The sequence below is a fragment of the Littorina saxatilis genome, linkage group LG1, assembly GCF_037325665.1.
Source record: "Littorina saxatilis isolate snail1 linkage group LG1, US_GU_Lsax_2.0, whole genome shotgun sequence".
NCBI lineage: Eukaryota > Metazoa > Mollusca > Gastropoda > Littorinimorpha > Littorinidae > Littorina > Littorina saxatilis.
Window position 1 is genome coordinate 62,537,709 of NC_090245.1, and position 24,375 is coordinate 62,562,083.

The window sequence follows — 24,375 nt, forward strand, 5'->3', positions numbered from 1 at the left end:
CCCAGGCGTGATAGCGTTGCTGTCTTGTGGCCGATAAGCCCCGCGATCCTCTGTAATCGGCGGTTGGACTGAAGCGAGGCAGAATGCCACAAACCACAACTTGTTTAACTTTGTAAATCCCATGGAGGAGGCCAGCGAATGCCAGCATCGTCAAGGCAAACTCCTCAGCATCCATAGGTTCTGCAAACCTGAAATCATTTCCCCCAAGTTGTAAGATCACAACGTCAGGTGCAGTGCGAAAAATCAGTTTCGCAAGTAGTTGGATCCGGCGCCATCTTTTCCAACCAATTGCTGGAGGCGTAAGCCTCCCCTGCCCACAATGTTAACGTACATTTGGCTATCAAGTTTGAAATCAGGACGCATGCGAGGATCGCATCCCGACTCAATGCATTCCCGCAACCGTCTGCAAATGGAATGACCAAAAACATATGCTTGTAACATCGTTGTAACATCGTTAAAAACCAACAAAGAAATAAAACATTTTCACCAAATACAAAAACTTGACCTTTCAGCTCGCTGGCATCTTGCGTAGTGACGCTAAGCTAAGCTGTGTGCGGGGCACTGTCCGCCGCACAGGTCAGTCAGTTCCAACGGTCCGCTACGAGCCAATCAAAGAAAGGCGCATGCAATCACACAAACTGCCCATCGCCACGCCAGCGTTGCGAGAAGCTCTTTTCTTTCTCTTCCTCTTCATCTTTTTCAATCACATTTTCAACTTTCTTCCTCTTCGTGTCTTCGCCGAAGTTTATAAAAACAAATTCTCTTTCTTCTTGCCTTTTCCTTCTCTTCTTTCTGCTTTTTTTTCATCAAGCAGCAAGTTATGCAATGATGCTAAGATATTACAGTGTGGTTGAAACTTGCGGCTGTCGTCAGGTCACCAGCTACGCACGTCATGTCGCCGTGGGTGCGGCGCGTCTTCCTCAGCATCCTGCCCCGCCTCCTCATCATGCCGAGGCCCTACCCTGACGGCGACATCGGGGCCGCGGAGAAGGCCAAGAAGATGATCCTGCGGACCTGTAACGGCATTGAAATGCGACAGCCACTGCAAGGCCATGAGCTCGACGACCTGACCACCAGGCCCCCCGTGGGCCACTCCTACGCCCAGCCGTCCTACCAGCCGCACATGCCGTACCAGGAGGGATCCTCGGCCGCTAGGCTACTAAGGGGCCGGTCTGAGGACGTGGTGAGCCAGGCTGACAGGCACTCCCTGTCTTCCGCCACCCTCAGACGCAGAGCCACCGCCCTGTCCAGGGAAGTGTTGGACGCCATCGACTCCGTCAACTTCATCGCCGAGCACCTCAAGAAGGAGGACCAGGACTCGTCGGTGAGAGCCCAGTGCATGTACTCTTTTTTTGACCATACTTGTCTGTCGTTGTCATTTCCGCTTTTTCTAGCTTTGTGTGTTCTCTGAGTTGTTCTGTGATTGTCGTCGTCTTTGCATAATCTGCATTTACGTGCCTCGAGATGAGTTTTGCGGTTATTGTGTCACGTTAATGTCACTGCCTTTCAGCAAAACTGATTTTTGTTATGATTAAATTGTGTTGCCGCTACTGTCGTTGCTACTGTCTTTGCAAGTACTGTTGCTGCTGCTGGTGCAAAATCGGTAAGACTGTTTGGTTCTCGGCCAATAATTGCTACTCTATGGACGTTATTGTTTGTAATGATGATTAAATTATAACCGGATGCCATCTTACCACAGGTTATATTTTTCATCATGTCTCTTGGTTTGTTTGTTCCTTCAATGTTTTGTGTTTTTGTGGCATGCTGAGTCTATGATTGCATGTTTTATTGCTTCTTATAAATTGTTCTAACAAGACCGTATTCTGTTGACAAAATTGTTCAGGCAGATACAATGTTCTTGGAAAGAATGTTGAAAGAGATTATCAGCACAAGAAAAGGTGAATCCGGTAATCATCTGAAAACGTTGACTGCTCACTACTAGTCAACGTTTGAAAGGCACGTCATTTATCCAGTACGTTTCGAGGAGTTGTACATGTAGCTTACGATGTACTTTGTTTATCCACCGCGCACAAGCTTGTATCGGCGTGACTAATATGGATGGAAATTCTTGGTAAGCAGGGCACTGACAACAAAAACAACGGACAAAAAAACGGGCAACAAGCAGCCTAAATCAGGAAAATGGGTCAATGTAATCAGCCCAACCAAATCTCAAGTTTCTCCATATTTCCCCCGGCACAAACGTGCTTATCTGAAAATGATCACTTCTTATTGGTGTGATAACAATGATAAGGAATTGGTGACGGTATGAGAGAGATAAAACTTGTTTTGAAATCGTTCAAGTGCTAATTGCAACTGAAAACGAGTCGACGTGTCCTTGTGACTTGTGATGTTTGAACTCGAGGTATCCTTTCCGTTAATGTAATTTACGTTGTGGTTTACGTGTTGTATCTTTGTTTCGTTGTGAGCTTATGATGTCTTTCTTGCTGTACTGACTGTTGGTTTGTTCACTTGTTTGGCTGTTGTAGCTACCTTCGATCTGGAGGCGTCGCTATCCGGTGGTATGCAATTTCTCTACACAAAAAGGCCCATTTTAACATGCACAATTCACCCTCACTCTAACTGTTCTTGGATTGCTGTATATTTTTTTCCTGATTTAATTTGATTTGGGGTAAACATTTTTTTGTGTCAGAGACAAGTGGCTCTTGTGGTCTTGCCTGAAGGATGTGGCGTCTGTGCTTTAGATTTTAATTTGCTCTTCAAACCCAAGAGCCACGCCGTGGGAGTTAATTTTGGCCTCACTGAATGCGGTTCTTGTGTCTAACTACACTTTTACATCCTCTCTTAAGGTGTCAAATGAACGTTCAGACTGTCGGATAAGCGGCTGAATCACGACAGTTCATGTATAGAAAAAAGTGAAGTTTTACGCAAATAACATTCTGGGACACTAAAAAAATAGCGATATGATTCCTTTTTCTAGTTTTTTTCCAAACCGGTTTTGTCGATGTCAGAACATTTTACCAACTATTTGTACCGTAACATTTAACAACTTTGGGTGTGGAAATCTTGTGTTATGTAAACTTGTTTGTGTGTCAGCATTTATATTTGAAGATTCCTTCCTTTTCGCGTAAGCCATCTTGTAAATCACCACTGATACAAAAAACTAGAAAAGTATTTTGTTGGAACGTTTAATTATTGACAAAACAAAACGTAACGTCCACAGATATATCGACCCAGCGGTCTTTTAAGTGCACAGACAAACATTAATTAGACAAATATTGTTGTTTTGTTTTTTTCACCACTGATACGCCCAGGGTTTTTTCACCACTGATACGCCCAGGGTTTTTTCACCACTGATACGCCCAGGGTTTTTTCACCACTGATACGCCCAGGGTTTGTGCACGGGGTCAGAGCGTCCTTCCACTTGGTCACATATCCAACATCTACTGCTTGTTTTCGTAGCAGATTTTAGCGTAGGTGGGCTGATGTTTTCTTGTATGCGTCCATGTTCAAGGATACTCTTATTCCATGTCCTTCCTATGCAGATTTGTGGTGGGTACGTCATTGTTCAATCGTGAAGAAAGGTGTCTTGAAGACAAGCTGTTTTTGCTTGTCTTAAAATATAACCAATTATAAACGGTTATTATTTGTTAACACTCATGGGATGTTATTAATCAGAACAAAAGCAAAATGTATCCTTTATCGGTCTTCATTAATTGAAAACCAAAATTAGGGCTTCTGAATTATTTCTCATTCCTGTCATCATGCATGCTTGCCAACTATTTGTAAAACCCCTCTAAGCTTTTTTTTTATTTATATTATTTGAAGACACCATCTTATGTTTTTGTGGGTTTGTGGAATTTATTTTTATTTGAAAATTATAATATAAATAATTACCATTACTTACTGATACGTGCGCTCGACACTTCTACGTCTATGTGCATTTAATGGGTGGTGCAACTTGTCCGGCAAAATGTAGCTTTTTTGTTTGGTTGCCTCTTTTTGTTGTGGGTTATTTAGATGGTATACCGTGCATCCAATAGTCACATTTTTCGTGTTAAGGAAAGGAAGCTAGGACTTTTAGCTTAAGATCAAGTGTTCTGCCATTCAGGCTATCTCGGACTGAGCACTCTCTGTAAATAAGAGTCGCCTCTCTTAATCACATAATATCAAAATAGTCGAACATTACAAGTAAACAGCAAACAATCTTACAACCGACGCCGTCTGATTACGTCAACGTTTTCCATGATAATACTTTTTAATCTTTTTCATTGAAGACTTAACGCTTTTTTTTTTAATGGAAGTATTCCCGGTAGGATACGAAGTGCAAACAAAATTACAACGGATGTCGGCTGCCTGAGTTAAAATTGTTCATGCATTCAGTGATACAATACAATACAATACAATAATCTTTATTCATCTCTAAAAGAGAAATTACAAGCTTGACTGTGTGTCTGTAAAATCAATCAATCAATCAATCAATCAACCATGCATGTAGTAACATTCACATCGCATATTCACAGTTTTGTTCGTTTTCAGGCGGGAATTGCCGCTTGTTTAAAAGTGATGAAATTGTTTCCGTCGGAGACGAATTGCAAACAAAGTAAACAACCGATATTAGCCGTTGTAGTTAACGTTTTTCATTGTATACCATGATGATGCTTTTGATCTGTTTCAGAGAAGACTGACCGCTTATTTAAAGGAATGGTATAGTTTTTAAAGATGCAACTCAGAAGCAAGATAGTTTGCTAACTGTGTTCAAAATTGCAGTTATATTTGGACGCCATATATATGGACCTCTGTTGTTTGTGTTGTTGGAATGCGTCTCCGTATGCTGACCGTATGTGACGATCTTGTTTTATAGCGCTTATGTGGAAGACAAGAAAAAGTATTGTATGATATATGATTGTTAATGTCTATGGGTAAAGTAACGATTACAAAGTCTTCAAAACTGAGTTTTAAACGTGATCTATGATAAAGATAAACTAGTCTGTCTCGATGAAAGTTATCTACGTCAATAAGATCAATAAAAAAAATGACCAGCATTTCTGTTTTCGTTTACATGGCATAAGTTTCTTTTCTGAGGGCAGTGCTTGTTCTATTGTTAATTCTCTTCCACCTCAAAGCGTCTTGTCCGACCTTTGGTGAATTGTAACAGTGCCCACGCGCATATGATATTGGAACATATAAATAAAAAGGAATTGTTCTAATTTATTAAGGATGTGCAGTAGTGTTCTTTTAAGCTCTTGCATTGAATTAAGTGAGAAACCCTTCTGTTGTTGTTTTCATTACTTGAATTTAACCTTTTGAAATATTAAAAACAACGATTTAGACATATATATCTTTCAATGCTTTCTTGGTTTATTTCCTGTAACGTATATTCTTTGTCTGTATTTCGAACTTTAGACTTGCATTGTTTCACTTTTTACCAGTAGATTTGTAGCAATCCGTCCTGAAGCACTAGAACTTGATGAAAAGTGTTATTGACCCCCGACCGCCCCCCCCCCCCTCCCCCCCATTTTTATCACCTCAGCTCATTGAAACGCCTCTTTCCTCTCCCAGATCATCGAGGACTGGAAGTACGTGGCTATGGTCCTTGATCGCCTGTTCCTGTGGATCTTCACTACGGCCTGTTTCGTGGGCACGTTCGGCATCATCCTGCAGGCTCCCACCCTGTACGACGAGCGTCCACCACTCACATCCAAGGAGTCCACGGATTGCTACGCTTCCTACTCCTCGTGATCCGCTGGCCTTCTCCATCTTTGGCTGGGAATGTAGCTGTGACGAGCCCAGCTTGCTACATCCCTGTGGAGCATTGTGTTAGACGTGCTGGTTTTCCTTCACTGACTCGGTTCTTTAAGTGATGTGACGTTGACCTTTGCCTTTGGTTTATCTCCGTTGATGTTAGTGATATGAACCACCGCCTACTCCTGTTTGTCTTGATTTTTTCAAAGCAAGATATCCCTTCAGTCTGGATAAATGTAATCTGTTTCAAGGATGTTTGACCAGTTTTCTTTTTGCAAAGAAGATTGTGTCTGCTTGAAAGTGTTTTTTTAAGTTGTTCAGTCAACACTCATTTTTCAAAACCGAACTTCAACTCTCAAGAGATTTGTTTTACAATTTGTTTTATTTTTGTGTGAATTTACCTCTTCTTGCATCTGTTACTTTCTTTCCTTCGTTCTTTTTTTCCTTTTCTTCCCCAGTGCTGTCGCCACCTCAAAGAAACGTACCGTTTCAAAACCAGTGTGCGCTTAATTTGGCTTTGTTCCACAAGGGGTTTGTACTCTTTAAGTCTTATACCCATAACCATTTGTCTTGGTGCGATTGTTTTTTGCGGTGAACATTCTTTATAGCAATTGACACAATTGTATCAAATTAATTTGTTAAAAAGTATTGTAACGTTTCCTTGTACTTTTTTTTTCTAATGCTAATGACGTTATTGATTGTGAGATCTGTGATGAAAAGGCTCATGCCTAACCTTGTGGCTGTTCACTTCGTGTTGATATGAATGTTTTCAACGCGCAACATGTTAAAGTGATGCTTCCCTTTTTCTAACCCCTATTTGTGTCACTGTTCAAGCAAATTTTCAAATCTGTGTAATGTGTTGTGCATTATAACGTATATGTGAGAATGTAGGCATGGCAGTAGTACTCGAACGACAAAGCAATAACTTTTGTAAATGGTTGACATATTATACTACTAACAATCTGCAATGTTCACAATATTGAATTTTGCTTGAGTGTTTTTGTATTATGACTGATACACATCGATGCAACGGACGATGAAACCTTTATTCCGACACGAGTAAGAATCCCTCCCCAGCCCCAACTTCTTCTCAATAATCTAATACGTGTTGTTATTTGTCTGCCCCATCATTCCATGAAATGTATTTGTCTCTCACCAATCGGCGTTCAAAGTGCTGCGCAATTGTTGCCAGAATCTCTATGACAATCACCAATGTCACAGTACGTTGTTATCGTAAGTTTTGTATTCTTAAACACTAGAAACCTTACCCCCAACCCCCCCCCCCCCCCCCCACACACACACACACACACACCACCCCACCCCCAATCTGCTACACCGCGAACACACAGACTTCTCCGTCAATTCAAAAACAAAATCCTTCGACAAGATGTGTACAATTGAACGAGGAAGGAGAAACAGTGGTTACAATCAACTTGAATGTGTTATTTGTTAACCCATTTTGTATTGCATAAAGATTAAGAAAAGCGTGTTTGCTAAGGATGTAGCGACCCTGTCCAGCCTCGCCCTCCCAACCCACTTGTCCCTTGTCCAAGAGTGAGTAGATGGGAAATTACTTTTGTGTCGGTAATGGAAGCTTGTTGGAAAAGGGTGGAGGATGAAAGGGAGGAGGGGATGTTCGAAAGACAGTTATGAAAAAGAGTGAGAGTGTGAAAAAGGGATTGTGAGGGCATACCGCGCGCGTTAGAGAGAGACATAGGGGGAGAGAGAGACATAGGGGGAGAGAGAGACATAGGGGGAGAGAGAAACGAGGGTGGAGAGCGAGAGCGTGTGTGTGAGAGAGAGAGATCGACCGTATCATTTGATGTTATTTTCACGCGACTCACTTTCTGTCCTTTATTATTCATGTGATGGATCTCGTTGTGATTTGGAATTAAAACATGCTGTTCTTCACAATTCAAGTAAGCGTGTTTGCACTTTCTGTCTGGTCGTGTGACTGTATTAAGTTCCAGAAAATACTGCTTCATTTGCAATAGACATTGAACATGCTATTATACTGGCTATATTTGTCATGTCTATGAACAACTAATATGATAGAGCGGAATAAAGACCAAAATAATAAGCTGGCATAATATGATTTAATAAAAACTATATACAAAAAAAGTCCAATCGTTAAATAAGATTTCAATATTGAAAAAAACTGAAACAGTGAAGAATTTCGCTTTTATTTGACATCATGTTTCTCTCTGTCAGATATTTAATATGTTAATATTTCTCTGTGAGCCTGAGAGGGAATGAGCTGAACTGAGCGTTATTTCACAAGGAAAGAGATGTAAGGTTAGGCCTTTCCTTACAGTCAGTTCTTTGGGACAAAAGAAATCATCAATCAATTGATCAATAAATCAAAAAAGCTTGACACAAATAGAAAGATAAACGTGAAATAGAAAACACAAACACTCCTGCACACGCTAATGATGATATTTGTGACTGATTAGTTATGATGATGATTCTAAGGTAGAGAGAGAGAGAGAGAGAGAGATTGAGAGAGATGATGCACTTTACAAGGATAGAGGTTTAAGGCTACGCCTTTTCTGACAACCTGTCCTTACATCGAAATAAAAAAAAATATAACAAATGACAAACAAGAAAAAAAGCAAGCAAGCACGCAAACAAACCAATCCATGGAACAAGCAAACAAACAAACCCATGGAACAAGCAAACAAACCAACCCATGGAACAAGCAAACAAACAAACCCATGGAACAAGCAAACAAACCAACCCATGGAACAAGCAAACAAACCAACCCATGGAACAAGCAAACAAACAAACCCATGGAACAAGCAAACAAACAAACCCATGGAACAAGCAAACAAACCAACCCATGGAACAAGCAAACAAACCAACCCATGGAACAAGCAAACAAACCAACCCATGGAACAAGCAAACAAACAAACCCATGGAACAAGCAAACAAACCAACCCATGGAACAAGCAAACAAACCAACCCATGGAACAAGCAAACAAACAGAACAGCAAAAAGTAATGAGGAAAATAACTACAAACTGCCGAGAACATAAAATAACGATTTTGACGTTGCCGGCAGTAACACTCACAATACCAAAGTTGCCGACAATGCCTACAATGACAATGCTTGTGATGATGATGAGAAAGAGAGAGGGAGAGATCACTAAGTGCAAAACCTGTCCTTATAAATCAGCCGGCATTACAATACCATGCACGATTCAGTCAGATGTACTTCCTTTGACTCGTTTGAGCCAAACCCACCTCATCCGTTCTAATTTCACCCAACCCCAAACACCTTTTGACAGGACCAACACAAAAATAAGAGGCCAGAGGAAGATGTCCAAGACAGCATGAAACCCTACACCTCTCACATCTTTACTTTCTCAACACAGACGGTCAACGGCCCTCCACAGCTTTCCAGTCCTTTCTCCTAGCCTTCTCCACGTTCGATCCTTGACCGCAGCGGCTTCATTTCGACGCCTGGCCATGTGATTGAGGCTTTCATTGTAAGCCTAGACCAGTCCATTGTTAGGTGTGGTGGTCAGACGATCAGCGGTGTCCATCCAGGCCACTACCGAGCCCCTCTACAGGTGGCTCATCAACCAGCAACTCAACTACGGTCGCTGCGGAAATGTGACGCTGCCAACAGTTGGCGTCAGAGGTATCATGTTTAATAGATAATCAATACTAGTCATGGCAAATTTATTCAGTCAGTTCCTTGTTCATTTGTGGCTGGTTCTTGTAGAATCATGGAACACGAAATTTAGAGAGAGAGAGAGAGTCATGTATGTACAGATCTATATAAAGGGGTGACAAAAGTGATGTATACTCGAGGTCGACAAACTTCAAACTGAAATTTCCACCGTTACGCGAAACTTTTCTTCGTCGGAACTAAACAAAATTTCACATAGAATCCTGCCAACCCTTGTGAAACCTCAAGTGTAGCAATTTACATTTTTGGGGGGAATTTTCAGCGCAGCAAATGGTGTTTTAGCCTTGTTTTCAGTTTGCACATCCACATTCAGGCTCTTTCTCGCAAGAATAAAATACTTTATTTTGAAAAATGTATGTAGAAAAAAGAAACATAATGGCCAATAGAGAGTGTTTGCAGCGCCACTTTTCAGTGTGGACAATGTTTTATGACACAGATTCTGACCGCTACACAGAGTGAGAATCCGAAATGAGTACCAGGACTCACAAAAAAGAGCAAACAGTTGCATGCCTGTGATTATTTGTTTGAGCGTAGCAATTCTAACCTCGGCGTAACAGCGTAGTAATTTGTCTTAAAACGTGGCGTAGTGGATCAGACATCGGCCTCCTAAACGGAAGGTCGTGACCCGGTTCAAATCCCGGCCGCGGCCACCTGGTGAGTTAAGGGTGGAGATTTTTTCGATCTCCCAGGTCAACGTCGTGTGTACACGCAAGCCCAAGACCAAGTGCGCACAGAACATATCATGTAATCCATGTCAGAGTTCAGTGGGTTATAGAAACACGAAAATACCCAGCATGCTTCCCCTGAAATCGGCGTATGCTGCCTGAATGGTGGGGTTAAAACGGGCATACACGTAAAAATCCACTTGTACAAAAACATGAGTGAACGTGGGAGGTTCAGCCCATGAACGAAGAAGAAGAACAAGAAGAAAGCGTAGCAGTTGGCAGCTTTGAATTACAGACAGTATATGGTGTGACCTTTACGTCAGAAAAGTGTATAACTGTCGTCGTCTATCCCGTTTTTTGCTGCGTGCTTGTGGTGTTATGAACATGACCAAGAAAAGTAAAACGCTACAGTTAGGTGTTAACAACCTACTGTTCAGGTGAGAAAAGCTAAATAATCTGAATCATGATCAGCAACAAAATCTGAGAGAAACCAAGGGAATATTTCGTAACTGTTTAAACGGCTCGAGTTGTGCGAAAGATTGAATAACAACCCTAGATGCAAAACGTCTCAGTGAGAGCGTCAATTTTCGTTTGTCGAGGTAAACTGTTGATTATGATTTCGAGCTGTTCGTCCCATTTTTGAGTCGAACTTTTGAATGTATTGGAAGTTCAAGGGACATTCGTTGTACTGTCATTTAAAAACACCTGCAATAATTTGCTCAAAACTGCATCGAACTATGCAAAATAATTAAATGAATTTTATTCAGCGAGCGATTTGCTTCGCCCAGCTGTCCTGTTAGGAGTCCGGACTTGTGGTCGTCATCATTATTTATTTACTTTTCATTGCTACCCATTCCTCAAAGCAGATCAAGACCGTTGGATTAAGGAAGTCAAACCTACAGTCTAGCTTACGCATGCAAATTCCGTGCCATACTGGGCAAAAACGCTTCGCATAACAGAAACAAACAAAATATTCGTTGGAGAATATCACGGTCTGCAATGACTATCAAACACAGCATTCAGATTAAACACTTAAACACTGATTCTAAAACCTTCCTCGCGTGCGTTGTCATCTTTTCAACTCCCAAAACGAACACTTTAGCTCTTGGCTCAATTTCAAATCTGTATCTCTAGGAATAGCGCGCGCATGCAATACTCAGGGTCAAAAGGTAGGACGGAAATTATGACTCACACAAAGATACAATACAATACAATACAATAATCTTTATTCATCTCTAAAAGAGAAATTACAAGCTTGACTGTGTGTCTGTAAAATCAATCAATTAATCAATCAATCAACCATGCATGTAGTAACATTCACATCGCATATTCACATCATATCGTTACACGCAAACATTGTACCCACACACTTACTAAAATAAGCCTACAAATAGAAGCAATGCATTGCCTGTTTAAGAATTATATCACATTATCACCTTATCCCACATTATCTTCTCACATTTGTATCCTATAAGTCAATATAACTAACAACAGAGAAAATACAACTGATAAAAGGATGTAAAGATTATGCCGTTGTCAGAGCGACAGCACTAGCACCTAGCGCCCCACCTGAGAGTTGAAGATGTGAATTGCAGATGGAATGAATGAGTTTCTGTAGCGTGTGGTTCTTGTGTATGGCTGTCTAAATCTAAAGCTTCTGTCTATCCGTCTGCTGTCAAGTTCAGGTAGGTCTGAGTGGGTGCGTGTCATCGGTCAAAATCTTCTGTAGCCTGTCAGTCAGTCGTCGTTCCTGCGTTGATGCAAAAGTGTCCTGCTTCCTCCCAACTACCCCACCTGCTTTCTTAATGAACTTCTCTAATCTATCCCTGTCCTGCTTGCTGATGCTGCCACTCCAACACACGGATCCGAAGTACAGCACACTGTTGCAGGTTGAAGTCGCAATGAGAATTACAGTCTGGGATGCCCACTCAAAACACGTTTTCAAATTTGAGTAACTCATCGCTCAAACGTTTATTTTAAGGTATTTTTGGTGTGTGGTCACATACACTCTTCAAAAAAAGTTAAGGATCACTTTTTTACAAGCACGCCCCACAAAACAGACAAGACCGAATTCTTTTTTTTTTTTTTTAATTATATAATTGAACAACCAAGGAGTAATGACAAACAAAGCAAAGATCGAACGCGGCAGCGACAATTTAGCTAGAGTGTGTCAAACGTGACAACCCTCGAAAATGGAATTCACAACAATGTGAATCAGTGTCAATAACGCGTGTGCCCTCCGTTGTATGCCAGGCATTCAACACATCGTTGGCGCATGGAGTGGATCAGGTTGCATATGAATGATCTGGGAACTCCATTCCACTCCTGCTGGAGCCATTGCAGCAGTTGACCCAGATTGGCAGGAGGAGGGTGATGTTGCTGTACCCGACGACAAAGCTCGTCCCACATGTGCTCTATGGGGTTCAGGTCCGGGCTGTTGGCTGGCCACGGCATCCTGTTGACCCTGGCCTGCTGGATGAAGGAATTACAGCTGCAGAGCGATGGTGAGGTGCGTTGTCATCCTGAAGAATCGCACGAGGGCCGATCGCTTCGAGGGCTGGAACGACCAGGGGTTGTAGGATCTCATTCTGGTAGCGGACACCGGTCAAGTTGCCCACTACATGGTACAGAGGTGTCCTTAGACGTGTGCTGATCCCTCCCCAGACCATCACAGAGCCTCCGCTAAAACGTTGTCGTTCCCGAACAGCGCCTTCTGCAAAGCGCTCTCCGCGACGCCTCCACACTCGGATGCGAGCATCAGCAGGTTCCAAGCAAAAGCGGGACTCATCTGTAAACAATATCTGAGCCCACTGCTGACGTTGCCATCTCACATGTTGAGTGCACCAGGCTCGGCGAGCTGCTCGGTGATTAGCAGTCAGGGTTGTTCCTCGGACTGGACGCCTTGCACGCAAGCCAAAGTTGTGTAAGCGGTTTCGGATCGTCTGACCTCTAACAACAGTGTTGGTGGTAGCTTGTAGGCGTTGCCTAATGTTGTTTGCCGTAGCCATTCTTTGTTGCATGGCCTGCCTCTGAATGAAGCGATCCTCTCTTTGTGTGGTGACTCTGGGCCGACCAGAACGTTGTCGCTCCTGCACTCTTCCAGTTGCGTAGGGCGGGGACGTAGCTCAGTTGGTAGCGCGCTGGCTTTGTAGCCAGTTGGTCGCTATCAGCGTGGGTTCGATCCCCACGTTCGGCGAGAGATTTATTTCTCGAAGTCAACTTTGTGCAGACTCTCTTCGGTGTCCGAACACCCCCGTGTGCACACATGCGCACGAAACAGATCCCACGTTCACAGCGAAAGTCTCAGGGCTTGGAAAACACGAAGACACGCATGCCTCATCTCTCGTCTCCGATTATCATGATCGTATTTCGATACTTTGACGAGACAAACCCAATGCTGGTGTGTCGAAGAAGACAGCCACAGCGGGCTTGTTCGAATCAAAGTATCACACCATATCTTCAACGTATTACCAATACCTGTCCCAATATAGACCAGTTGTCTAAGAGGACGTTAAACCCTAATAGTCAGTCAGTCCAGTTGCGTGGAATCTCTGTTTTAGTCTGATGATGACAGAGGGAGCCACTGCAAGCCTCTGGGCCACTTGCCTGGCAGCAACACCGTCTTGTAGCCATCCTATTGCCCTTCCTCTATCCAAATCGCTCAGTTTTCTTCGTGGGGGCATGTTGCTACTGTGCATAATTGTGTGAGCGTGTCAACCTTTAAACACAAGCTGGTGAGCGATGTTCATAGCCAGGACCCTGTTGTAGCACGTGCATCACAACCTTTTGCCCTGGCATGCGTTCCGCAAATTTGATGGGGCTATACAAAAAACACCTTTTTCTTCCAAAATGCAGAAGCTTTTGAGAAGTCCCACAAAGGGAAATAACTCTGCCTGCCAAACAAAATTCTAGGTCAAGACTCATTGTTCATTTGTTAATTCAAACACATTAATCTTTTAATTATTATGTCGATGTTTAATTTGTTGGCAATTTTTTATAATTAGATCCGTTTTTTCAACCGATCCTTAACTTTTTTTGAAGAGTGTACTTTACAACCCCCAACCTGAACTGTATTATAGCTCTTGGGGCTATTTGAGACAATTTTCTTGTTAGATATAATCACTTTAAAGCATTCAAAAACGAGGACTGTTTGTTAAAATCTGGTGTACGCACTACCATGTGCATTAACCTTCGCCAGGCGGGTTATCGACTACACACGGAAGACATCGTGAAGCCGTGCAGACCCATTCTTCTCAAAGAAGGAAAAATATGCATACCCTTCCGTAGACCCATGCTTTCCAAAGAAGCAAAAACGTGCGTCCCCTTCCGTAGACGCCGTGGTTAAATTTCCGCGAGAAGTAATCAAATTAAATTTACTAATTTAATTATTACCGTGCGGACTAAAGCTTCTTAAAAAAGGAAAAACGTGAATAACCTTCTGTAGACGTCGTGGGTCCGTGTGGACCCACATTGTTATACATGTACGACTTGCTTATTAACTCCAAAATTAAACAGATCGTAAATCCAAAAACAAAGAGACTGCCAACGTTCCAAAATTCAGAATCAATAAACAAGAAAGGTATATAGGTTGTTGGAACGTTTGTTATTGACTAAACAATACATTCACATATATCGACCCAACGGTCTTTTAAGTGCACAGACAAACAATAAGTAAAACTTATCTGGCTGATGTTTTCTTCCGCCTGCCACGAAGCCGCAAGCCGCAAGCGAAACGGTCTTGTATGCGCTAGTCACTTTCATCTTTTTACATTTAGTCAAGTTTTGACTAAATGTTTTAACATAGAGGGGGAATCGAGACGAGGGTCGTGGTGTTTGTGTGTGTGTGTGTGTGTGTGTGTGTGTGTGTGTGTGTGTGTGTGTGTGTGTGTGTGTGTGTGTGTGCGTGTGTGTGTGTGTCTGTGCGTATGTGTGTGTCTGTGCGTGTGTGTGTAGAGCGATTCAGAGTAAACTACTGGACCGATCTTTATGACATTTTGCATGAGAGTTCCTGGGTATGATATCCCCAGATGTTTTTTTTCTTTTTTTCAATAAATGTCTTTTATGACGTCATATCCGGCTTTTTGTAAAAGTTGAGGCGGTACTGTCACACCTTCATTGTTCAATCAAATTGATTGAAATTTTGGCCAAGCAATCTTCGACGAAGGCCGGACATCGGTATTGCATTTCAGCATGGAGGCTTAAAAATTAATTAATGACTTTGGTCATTAAACATCTGACAATTGTGATTAAAACTATTTTTTTATAAAACGATCCAAAATTACTTTTATTTTATTCTTCATCATGTTCTAATTCCAAAAACATATAAATATGTTATATTCGGATTAAAAACAAGCTCTGAAAATTAAAAATATAAAAACTATGATTAAATTTAACTCACTCCCTACGAACCACTGCTATTGCAGTGGTCCCATGCACACCACTTCCCCACGAACCACTGCGATAGCAGTGTTTGACCTTTGGATTTTTTTAGCTCAATGACGTCAATTTTTGTACGAAAATAGAGAGGCTGGCTCTCAAGTTTAACCAATCGTCTGCAAATTACCAAGCTAGTTTCACTTCTGTCTGCTGTAGAACGATGACGCGAGGTTTGATTTCGTACTCGCTGGCTTTGTGCAAATTTGCATAACAACAATGGCGTCTACCAGTACGACACGTGCTGAAACACTGCCACGTGCTGAAACACTGCTATCGCAGTGGTTCGTGGGGAAGTGGTGTGCATGGGACCACTGCGATAGCAGTGGTTCGTAGTGAGTGAGTAAACCACGCGAATTTGAAGTGATGGCCCTGCGTTCAGCGTAATTTTGATGCCAGAAAAAGGGTTATTTATACCCCCCACCTAAATCAGCTATTTTCTAAGTAAAACACTTGAAACTTTGCACTGAAGGGCATCAACATATCAACAGTAAACCCTGAAAGTTTCAAATATCTGTGTTGAGTACTTCTTTAGTAATGATTTTTTTACCAACTAATACAAATGGCCAGTATACAGTGGAAAGCATAGGAAAAATCGCACAGTAGGGAGTGAGTTAAAAACACTTTCATCTTATTCCTTGTCGGTTCCTGATTCCAAAAACATATAGATATGGTATGTTTGGATTAAAAACACGCTCAGAAAGTTAAAACGAAGAGAGGTACAGTAAAGCGTGCTATGAAGCACAGCGCAACCGCTACCGCGCTAAACAGGCTCGTCACTTTCACTGCCTTTTGCACTGCACTAGCGGCGGACTACGGTCATTGTGAAAAAATGTAATGCGTTCAGTTTCATTCTGTGAGTTCCACAGCTTGACTTAATGTAGTAATTTCGCCTTACGCGACTTGTTACATGTTTCTATCGTTCTTTCTTCCCCTTCCACCTTCCGCCCCCCTCCCTCCCTCTTTCCCCTGCCAGTCTTTTCTTTTTCTTTGCTTGGTTTGCATTAATGTTATGTCCACCATTATACTTGTGTTATTTTTAAGCTGCGTAGGGCACGTGATATAAGCGTTCGCTTGAGTTCGTGTCCCTATTGTTTCTCGTTTTATTATTGTACCACGCTTACTGGAATAAAACCTTGTTTAAACCAAATGATCACATACCGCTATTTCTCACGAGGAACAGATTCTGCACAGGGTAGTAAACGCCCACCCCTTACTTTTGAGCGAAAATGGTGCATAAAGGGGAGGGGATTTTACAAGGTAGTTCAGGGTACAGCTCTAAATTTAAGATTTCCGAGATGCATTACTTATGGCACCACCCTGTATATGTGTCTGTGTAAATGTCTGTGCCCATATCTGTAACACTAGTAGCTAGTTTATTGATTTGCTCTGTTTGATCAGTTTCTTGCCACTACATAATGCTGGTTTGTTTGTACATAATGTATTGATTTGTTTATTTATCGACGTGAACGTGAACTTGATCTATCATTCACGTTGATACACATGTAGCAAAAATTCGTTTCCAAGTCTGAGCTAGACATAGTGTATGAGAGGGATATGCTTCCAAAATGAGGCACGGGTATAGGGGCTGACCAAGAGGGCGGTCATGGGGGCCTTACCCCAACTCTTCGGGATTCAAGACGCACAGACATACAGACACTTCACGTTAGAACATGGGGGAAAATGGATACAGTGGATAAAGCTATGCTCAAAAATACACTTTCCCCGAACAGTTAATGCATTTTCAACTCAGAGAAGCATAATTATGCTGTTTTCCCATAAGATTCACGCGACGACTGCTGTGCAAGTGCATTGCTCCGCCGTGCTCTCTAAACATGCAGCGATTTCTGACAAAACCCTTTCGCTCCAACATATGCCGATACATTCAAGTCACATCGGAATTCATGAAGTGACAACTGGTGACCTAAAATCTCCTGCAGCTTTGTACTGTAGTTCAACGTGTGCCGCAACACAGAGACTTGCCGAAAAACATTCCAAGAGACAGCGGGCCTTACTACCTGTGCCTGTAAACAGAACAATAATTAGCAATGTAACAAGTGCAGGTTTGTTTAACAAACCGAAGAACAAACGTGTACAACGTAACGCAACTGAACCTACCGGAACAAGACGATTCTTAGCACACTGCTAGCCTGCGAATCCCGCAACTTGACACATTTCGCAAAGAACATGATGTTATGACAGATTGAACGTACAGAATGTCTGTGCAGACTTATCAGACGTTGAGTGGAATGCAATTATCGAAAGCAACTTTATTGACGATTGCGCCGATATTTAGTAAATACGATGATGTCCGAAGACTAACAATACACATAATACCGAATGATAATCAAAATGTACAATGTTTATTGTTTGGCTTGCCAAACCTACGTTTTTCCAAAAAACATCAAAATATTCGAAAAGGTACATAGCTTTATAAGGTTAAGTGATAGATTTTGATTACCCTGTCGTTACCATTGTTAATGATCTAGCACTTGATTATTGGCACGTCATATTGTTTATGTTTTTATTGAAGGTAATGTTTGTGTGAGTCTTAATTTTAAAGGTACTGAACTTGTCAAATCCAGGTGCACGGAGCCCCTGGGGCTTTTAGTCATACCTCAGGCAGCTATCCGTTAGAAGAACTACCAAGTTTAATTGACTTGCACCCAAAGAGTCAAGAACTGAGATTTTTTTACGAATTAATTTTGTACTCGGACCCGGCTGGTCTTGACCTATTTTAATTTAGATCAGGTAGATCACCACATCATGCACAAAAAGACACGTCACTAGCAAACTATGTCAGACGTCATCATGAGTTTGTGTAAAACAAAATGAAGGCCGGAATCACTCAGTTGAATCGAACTCCGACCAAACACCACGTAATAACTAGGTTAATTGATGCACTCGCGTGAACAAGAAACTGTCGAGCTTCACAGATGTCGTCGTTGGGTAGTTTTGGGTTTGTTTTACTACCATAGGAGGATTTTTGAACTGTAAATGCACTCAGCTGCAACAAAAACGCAAAACGAAGGCTGTGAGCTGCACTGTGCCTTTGAAGGTTTGTTTGTGTATTCACGTGACTTAGCTCAGCTTGATAAGATTGGACAACATTTTGGATGAAATCATTGCTGCTGCAGGAACATTAAATTGGCAAGTCTCTGATAGACATCATCTCTCTGACACACCCCCCCCCCCCCCCCCCCCCCCCCAACCTACCCTGTCTACACACTTTCCCGACTTACATTTCCCCAGTATTGTTGTAATTTAAAGTCAAATCCCTTTCTGTCCTCCGTTGCCTCCTCTGATTCTTTTGTTGTATTTGTTCCTTTTTTATATTCTTTGTCTTACATTTCTAATAAGGGTATAAGCGATTTTCTGACCTCGACATAACATGAAATAACAATTCCCTTCTAGATGTACATATTTGTAACCACACTTAGTATAAGCTTAGCTTTTTGTGTTGTAACAAATGTTTATATCGTATTGTACATGTCACCCTGTATTTCCGGAATACATTTTGTTTAAACCAACACGATGTTCTTCTTACGGTCCGGTTTGTTGAACTTCAAGTTTTACCCCTGCAAAAAGTGATGTTTGTTTTCTAAAGTGAACTTTTATGTAAGTTCAAGGCGAGCTGAGGTCAGAAATAACAAACAAAATATAGAACGATAGAAACTAGAATATTGGCTATGAGACTTTTCTGCAAATACACTACCGATGACATTTCTAAGAATAGTACACCTTATGAAGTGTGGCAGAGGAACAATAAAGAACACAAAACAGATAGCAACTTCAAGATCTATCAGCAAAAAAGATGTGACAGTTCATTTGGAGTAAAAGGTTGAGCCTTAATATTGTAAGGAAGTAACTACATGCATGCCTTCATTTGTGCTTTTTATTCATTCCGTCACAACCCCACCCCGACCCCCACCACAGCCCTGGATCTCTCCCTTCCCAAATTCTGCATGTTTTCATTTCCCTTTTCCCAAGGCAGAAGATGAGCGTCGGGAAATGAAAAAGGAAACCGAGAAAAAAACTTTCTGGGCTCTTGCCATTATTTTGGTAACCCGGAGGCCTGGACGAGTGTCAACACTGCACAGCGAGCAGCACGGGAAAAGGAAGACCAGCCATGTCGTCACGTCGGTCAATGTATCGAGCTCTGCAGGCGGGCTATAGGAGTTCTGTTCATCACAGTGTTTGCCCCTCAGTACCAAGTACGGCAGGGTTCAATACGAACGGCGCCTTACGGGTTACAAGACGGAGTTTGATGAATAGGTCTGGCTTGTCTGTGGCGTAATATTGGGCCCAGCTGTTTCTGTTTCTGGTGTTCCGATAGCTTTCCGTTGGTCAGTTGCTTATGTACTACGACGTATCTGTGTGAAAAATAACGCTCTGCAAGTACGCTTTTCAGACGGCAAGGGCTAAAATGGCTACTTTGTCTTTTGGAGGTTAAATGCGTAATTGTGCAGCACGAACACGGTTACTTGTCCATCACAGAGTCAAACGAACATAACAGATCTGGATGCTTCATATGTACAACAAAACGTCTCGCACTTTCCACACTATTAAAAGTGTACACGTTTGCATGGTGTTTTTTTCTTCCCCACCCGCGGCGCTTCCACTGACGCTGCCTACGTCTGCAAAACACTCTTGTGTCGCAGCACCCCTTTTATGGCCATACGCTCCCTTCCATGTTTGCGGTCGCACTGTCTTTCAGGCCCAGAAGAAGCGGCGGTATAAGAGGCCGGGGCCCAAATTCTGTGTCGCGCATATCTCCACCCCCCACCCCCTCGCTTGTTTGCTCCCACACCTTCGTTGCCCCCCCCCCCCCCCTATCACAATCGACTCCTCTGATACATTGCAAGAGTCCCCCCGTAGCTTGCTTGGGTATGACCTCCCATACCCTGCTTGTGCCTGCTTCTGTCCTCCAATACCCTGCTCGTGTCATCACATAGCCTGCTTGTGTCCTCCCATAGCTTGCTTGTGTCATCCCATACCCTGCTTGTGTCCTCCTATACCCTGCTTGTGTCATCCCATACCCTGCTTGTGTCCTCCTATACCCTGCTTGTGTCCTCCCATAGCCTGCCTGTTTTCTCCGATAGCCTGCTTGTGTCCTCCCATACCCTGCCTGTGTCCTCCGATAGCCTCCTTGTGTCTTCCAATACCGTGCTCGTGTCCTCCCATAGCCTGCCTGTGTCCTCCCACAGCCTGCCTGTGTCCTCCCTTAGCCTGCCTGTGTCCTCCCGTAGCCTGCCTGTGTCCTCCCTTAGCCTGCCTGTGTCCTTCCATAGCCTGCCTGTGTCCTCCCTTAGCCTGCCTGTGTCCTCCCTTAGCCTGCCTGTGTCCTCCCTTAGCCTGCCTGTGTCCTTCCATAGCCTGCCTGTGTCCTCCCTTAGCCTGCCTGTGTCCTCCCACAGCCTGCCTGTGTCCTCCCTTAGCCTGCCTGTGTCCTCCCTTAGCCTGCCTGTGTCCTCCCATAGCCTGCCTGTGTCCTCCCATAGCCAGCCTGTGTCCTCCCTTAGCCTGCCTGTGTCCTTCCATAGCCTGCCTGTGTCCTCCCTTAGCCTGCCTGTGTCCTCCCGTAGCCTGCCTGTGTCCTCCCTTAGCCTACCTGTGTCCTCCCATAGCCTGCCTGTGTCCTCCCATAGCCTGCCTGTGTCCTCCCATAGCCTGCTTGTGTCCTCCCTTAGCCTGCCTGTGTTCTCCCTTAGCCTGCCTGGGTCCTCCCTTAGCCTGCCTGGGTCCTCCCTTAGCCTGCCTGTGTCCTCCCTTAGCCTGCCTCTGTCCTCCCTTAGCCTGCCTGGGTCCTCCCTTAGCCTGCCTGGGTCCTCCCTTAGCCTGCCTGGGTCCTCCCATAGGATGCCTGTGTCCTCCTTTAGCCTGCATGTGTCCTCACATAGCCTGCATGTGTCCTCCCTTAGCCTGCCTGTGTCCTCCCTTAGCCTGCCTGGGTCCTCCCATAGCCTGCTTGTGTCCTCCCTTAGCCTGCCTGGGTCCTCCCATAGCCTGCCCGGGTCCTCCCATAGCCTGCCTGTGTCCTCCCACAGCGTGCCTGTGTCCTCCCATAGCCTGCCTGGGTCCTCCCATAGCCTGCCTGGGTCCTCCCATAGCCTGCCTGGGTCCTCCCACAGCGTGCCTGTGTCCTCCCATAGCCTGCCTGTGTCCTCCCATAGCCTGCCTGTGTCCTCCCATAGCCTACCTGTGTCCTCCCATAGCCTGCCTGTGTCCTCCCATAGCCTGCCTGTGTCCTCCCTTAGCCTGCCTGTGTCCTCCCTTAGCCTGCCTGTGTCCTCCCTTAGCTTGCCTGTGTCCTCCCTTAGCCTGCCTGTGTCCTCCCTTAGCCTGCCTGTGTCCTCACATAGCCTGCCTGTGTCCTCCCTTAGCTTGCCTGTGTCCTCCCTTAGCCTGCCTGTGTCCTCCCGTAGCCTGCCTGTGTCCTCCCTTAGCCTGCCTGTGTCCTCCCTTAGCTTGCCTGTGTCCTCCCTTAGCCTGCCTGTGTCCTCCCACAGCCTGCCTGTGTCCTCCCATAGCCAGCCTGTGTCCTCCCATAGCCTGCCTGTGTCCTCCCACAGCCTGCTCGTGTCCTCACACAGCCTGCTTGTGTCCTCCCATAGCCTGCCTGTGTCCTCCCTTAGCCTGCCTGTGTCCTCCCTTAGCTTGCCTGTGTCCTCCCTTAGCCTGCCTGTGTCCTCCCATAGCCTGCCTGTGTCCTCCCTTAGCCTGCCTGTGTCCTCCCTTAGCTTGCCTGTGTCCTCCCTTAGCCTGCCTGTGTCCTCCCATAGCCTGCCTGTGTCCTCCCTTAGCTTGCCTGTGTCCTCCCTTAGCCTACCTGTGTCCTCCCATAGCCTGCCTGTGTCCTCCCATAGCCTGCCTGTGTCCTCCCATAGCCTGCCTGTGTCCTCCCTTAGCCTGCCTGTGTCCTCCCATAGCCTGCCTGTGTCCTCCCATAGCCTGCCTGTGTCCTCCCATAGCCTGCCTGTGTCCTCCCTTAGCCTGCCTGTGTCCTCCCATAGCCTGCCTGTGTCCTCTAATAGCCTGCCTGTGACCTCCCATAGCCTGCCTGTGTCCTCCTATACCCTGCTCGTGTCCTCCCATAGCCTGCCTGTGTCCTCCCATACCCTGCTTGTGTCCTCCTATACCCTGCTCGTGTCCTCCCACAGCCTGCTCGTGTCCTCCCATAGCCTGCTTGTGTCCTCCTATACCCTGCTCGTGTCCTCCCACAGCCTGCTCGTGTCCTCCCATACCCTGCTCGTGTCCTCCCATACCCTGCTCGTGTCCTCACACAGCCTGCTTGTGTCCTCCCATAGCCTGCTCGTGTCCTCACACAGCCTGCTTGTGTCCTCCTATACCCTGCCTGTGTCCTCCCACAGCCTGCTCGTGTCCTCCCATACCCTGCTCGTGTCCTCCCACAGCCTGCTCGTGTCCTCCCATACCCTGCTCGTGTCCTCACACAGCCTGCTCGTGTCCTCCCATACCCTGCTCGTGTCCTCACACAGCCTGCGCGTGTCCTCACACAGCCTGCTCGTGTCCTCACACAGCCTGCTCGTGTCCTCACACAGCCTGCTCGTGTCCTCACACAGCCTGCTCGTGTCCTCACACAGCCTGCTCGTGTCCTCCCATACCCTGCTCGTGTCCTCACACAGCCTGCCTGTGTCCTCCCATAGCCTGCCTGTGTCCTCCAATAGCCTGCTCGTGTCCTCCCATACCCTGCTCGTGTCCTCACACAGCCTGCCTGTGTCCTCCCATAGCCTGCCTGTGTCCTCCTATACCCTGCTCGTGTCCTCACACAGCCTGCTCGTGTCCTCCCATACCCTACTCGTGTCCTCACACAGCCTGCGCGTGTCCTCCCATACCCTGCTCGTGTCCTCACACAGCCTGCCGTGTCCTCCCATAGCCTGCTCGTGTCCTCCCATACCCTACTCGTGTCCTCCCACAGCCTGCTCGTGTCCTCCCATACCCTGCTCGTGTCCTCACACAGCCTGCTCGTGTCCTCCCATAGCCTACTCGTGTCCTCACACAGCCTGCTCGTGTCCTCCCATAGCCTACTCGTGTCCTCCCACAGCCTGCTCGTGTCCTCCCATACCCTGCTCGTGTCCTCACACAGCCTGCCTGTGTCCTCCCATAGCTTGCCTGTGTCCTCTAATAGCCTGCCTGTGACCTCCCATAGCCTGCCTGTGTCCTCCTATACCCTGCTCGTGTCCTCCCACAGCCTGCTCGTGTCCTCCCATAGCCTGCCTGTGTCCTCCCACAGCCTGCCTGTGTCCTCCCATAGCCTGCCTGTGTCCTCTAATAGCCTGCTTGTGTCCTCCCATAGCCTGCTCGTGTCCTCCCACAGTCTGCTTGTGTCCTCCCATAGCCTGCCTGTGTCCTCCCATAGCCTGCCTGTGTCCTCCAATAGCCTGCCTGTGTCCTCCCATAGCCTACCTGTGTCCTCCCATAGCCTGCCTGTGTCCTCCCACAGCCTGCTTGTGTCCTCCAATAGCCTGCCTGTGTCCTCCCATAGCCTGCCTGTGTCCTCCCACAGCCTGCCTGTGTCCTCCCATAGCCTGCTCGTGTCCTCCCATACACTGCTCGTGTCCTCCCACAGCCTGCTTGTGTCCTCCCATAGCCTGCTCGTGTCCTCCCACAGCCTGCTCGTGTCCTCACACAGCCTGCTTGTGTCCTCCCATAGCCTGCCTGTGTCCTCTAATAGCCTGCCTGTGACCTCCCATAGCCTGCCTGTGACCTCCCATACACTGCTCGTGTCCTCCCACAGCCTGCTTGTGTCCTCCCACAGCCTGCTCGTGTCCTCCCATACCCTGCTCGTGTCCTCACACAGCCTGCTTGTGTCCTCCTATACCCTGCCTGTGTCCTCCCATACACTGCTCGTGTCCTCCCATAC

At 45.3% G+C, this 24,375-nt stretch overlaps 2 protein-coding genes across 3 annotated transcripts in view; both read left to right on the plus strand.

Annotated features, from left to right (window-relative positions):
- The window catches only part of LOC138975838 (acetylcholine receptor subunit alpha-like), a 77,739-nt gene extending 70,117 nt beyond the window's left edge, over window positions 1–7,622 (plus strand). Inside the window, exons 8-10 of one of the 2 annotated variants that reach the window (XM_070348603.1) lie at window positions 874–1,324; window positions 2,487–2,519; window positions 5,521–7,622. In XM_070348603.1, the coding sequence (XP_070204704.1) occupies window positions 874–1,324; window positions 2,487–2,519; window positions 5,521–5,700 (664 nt within the window). In that variant the 3' untranslated portion in view covers window positions 5,701–7,622. The remainder of the gene's footprint in view (window positions 1–873; window positions 1,325–2,486; window positions 2,520–5,520) is intronic. The other variant, XM_070348611.1, reaches the window with a different exon arrangement.
- Window positions 7,353–24,375, plus strand: part of LOC138982034 (uncharacterized) — an 18,503-nt gene continuing 1,480 nt past the window's right edge. Inside the window, exons 1-5 of the mRNA XM_070355280.1 lie at window positions 7,353–7,384; window positions 9,230–9,345; window positions 9,833–9,851; window positions 20,576–23,374; window positions 23,599–24,375. The exon at window positions 23,599–24,375 is cut by the window's right edge and continues 1,480 nt beyond it. Coding sequence (XP_070211381.1) covers window positions 7,353–7,384; window positions 9,230–9,345; window positions 9,833–9,851; window positions 20,576–23,374; window positions 23,599–24,375 — 3,743 coding nt within the window. The remainder of the gene's footprint in view (window positions 7,385–9,229; window positions 9,346–9,832; window positions 9,852–20,575; window positions 23,375–23,598) is intronic.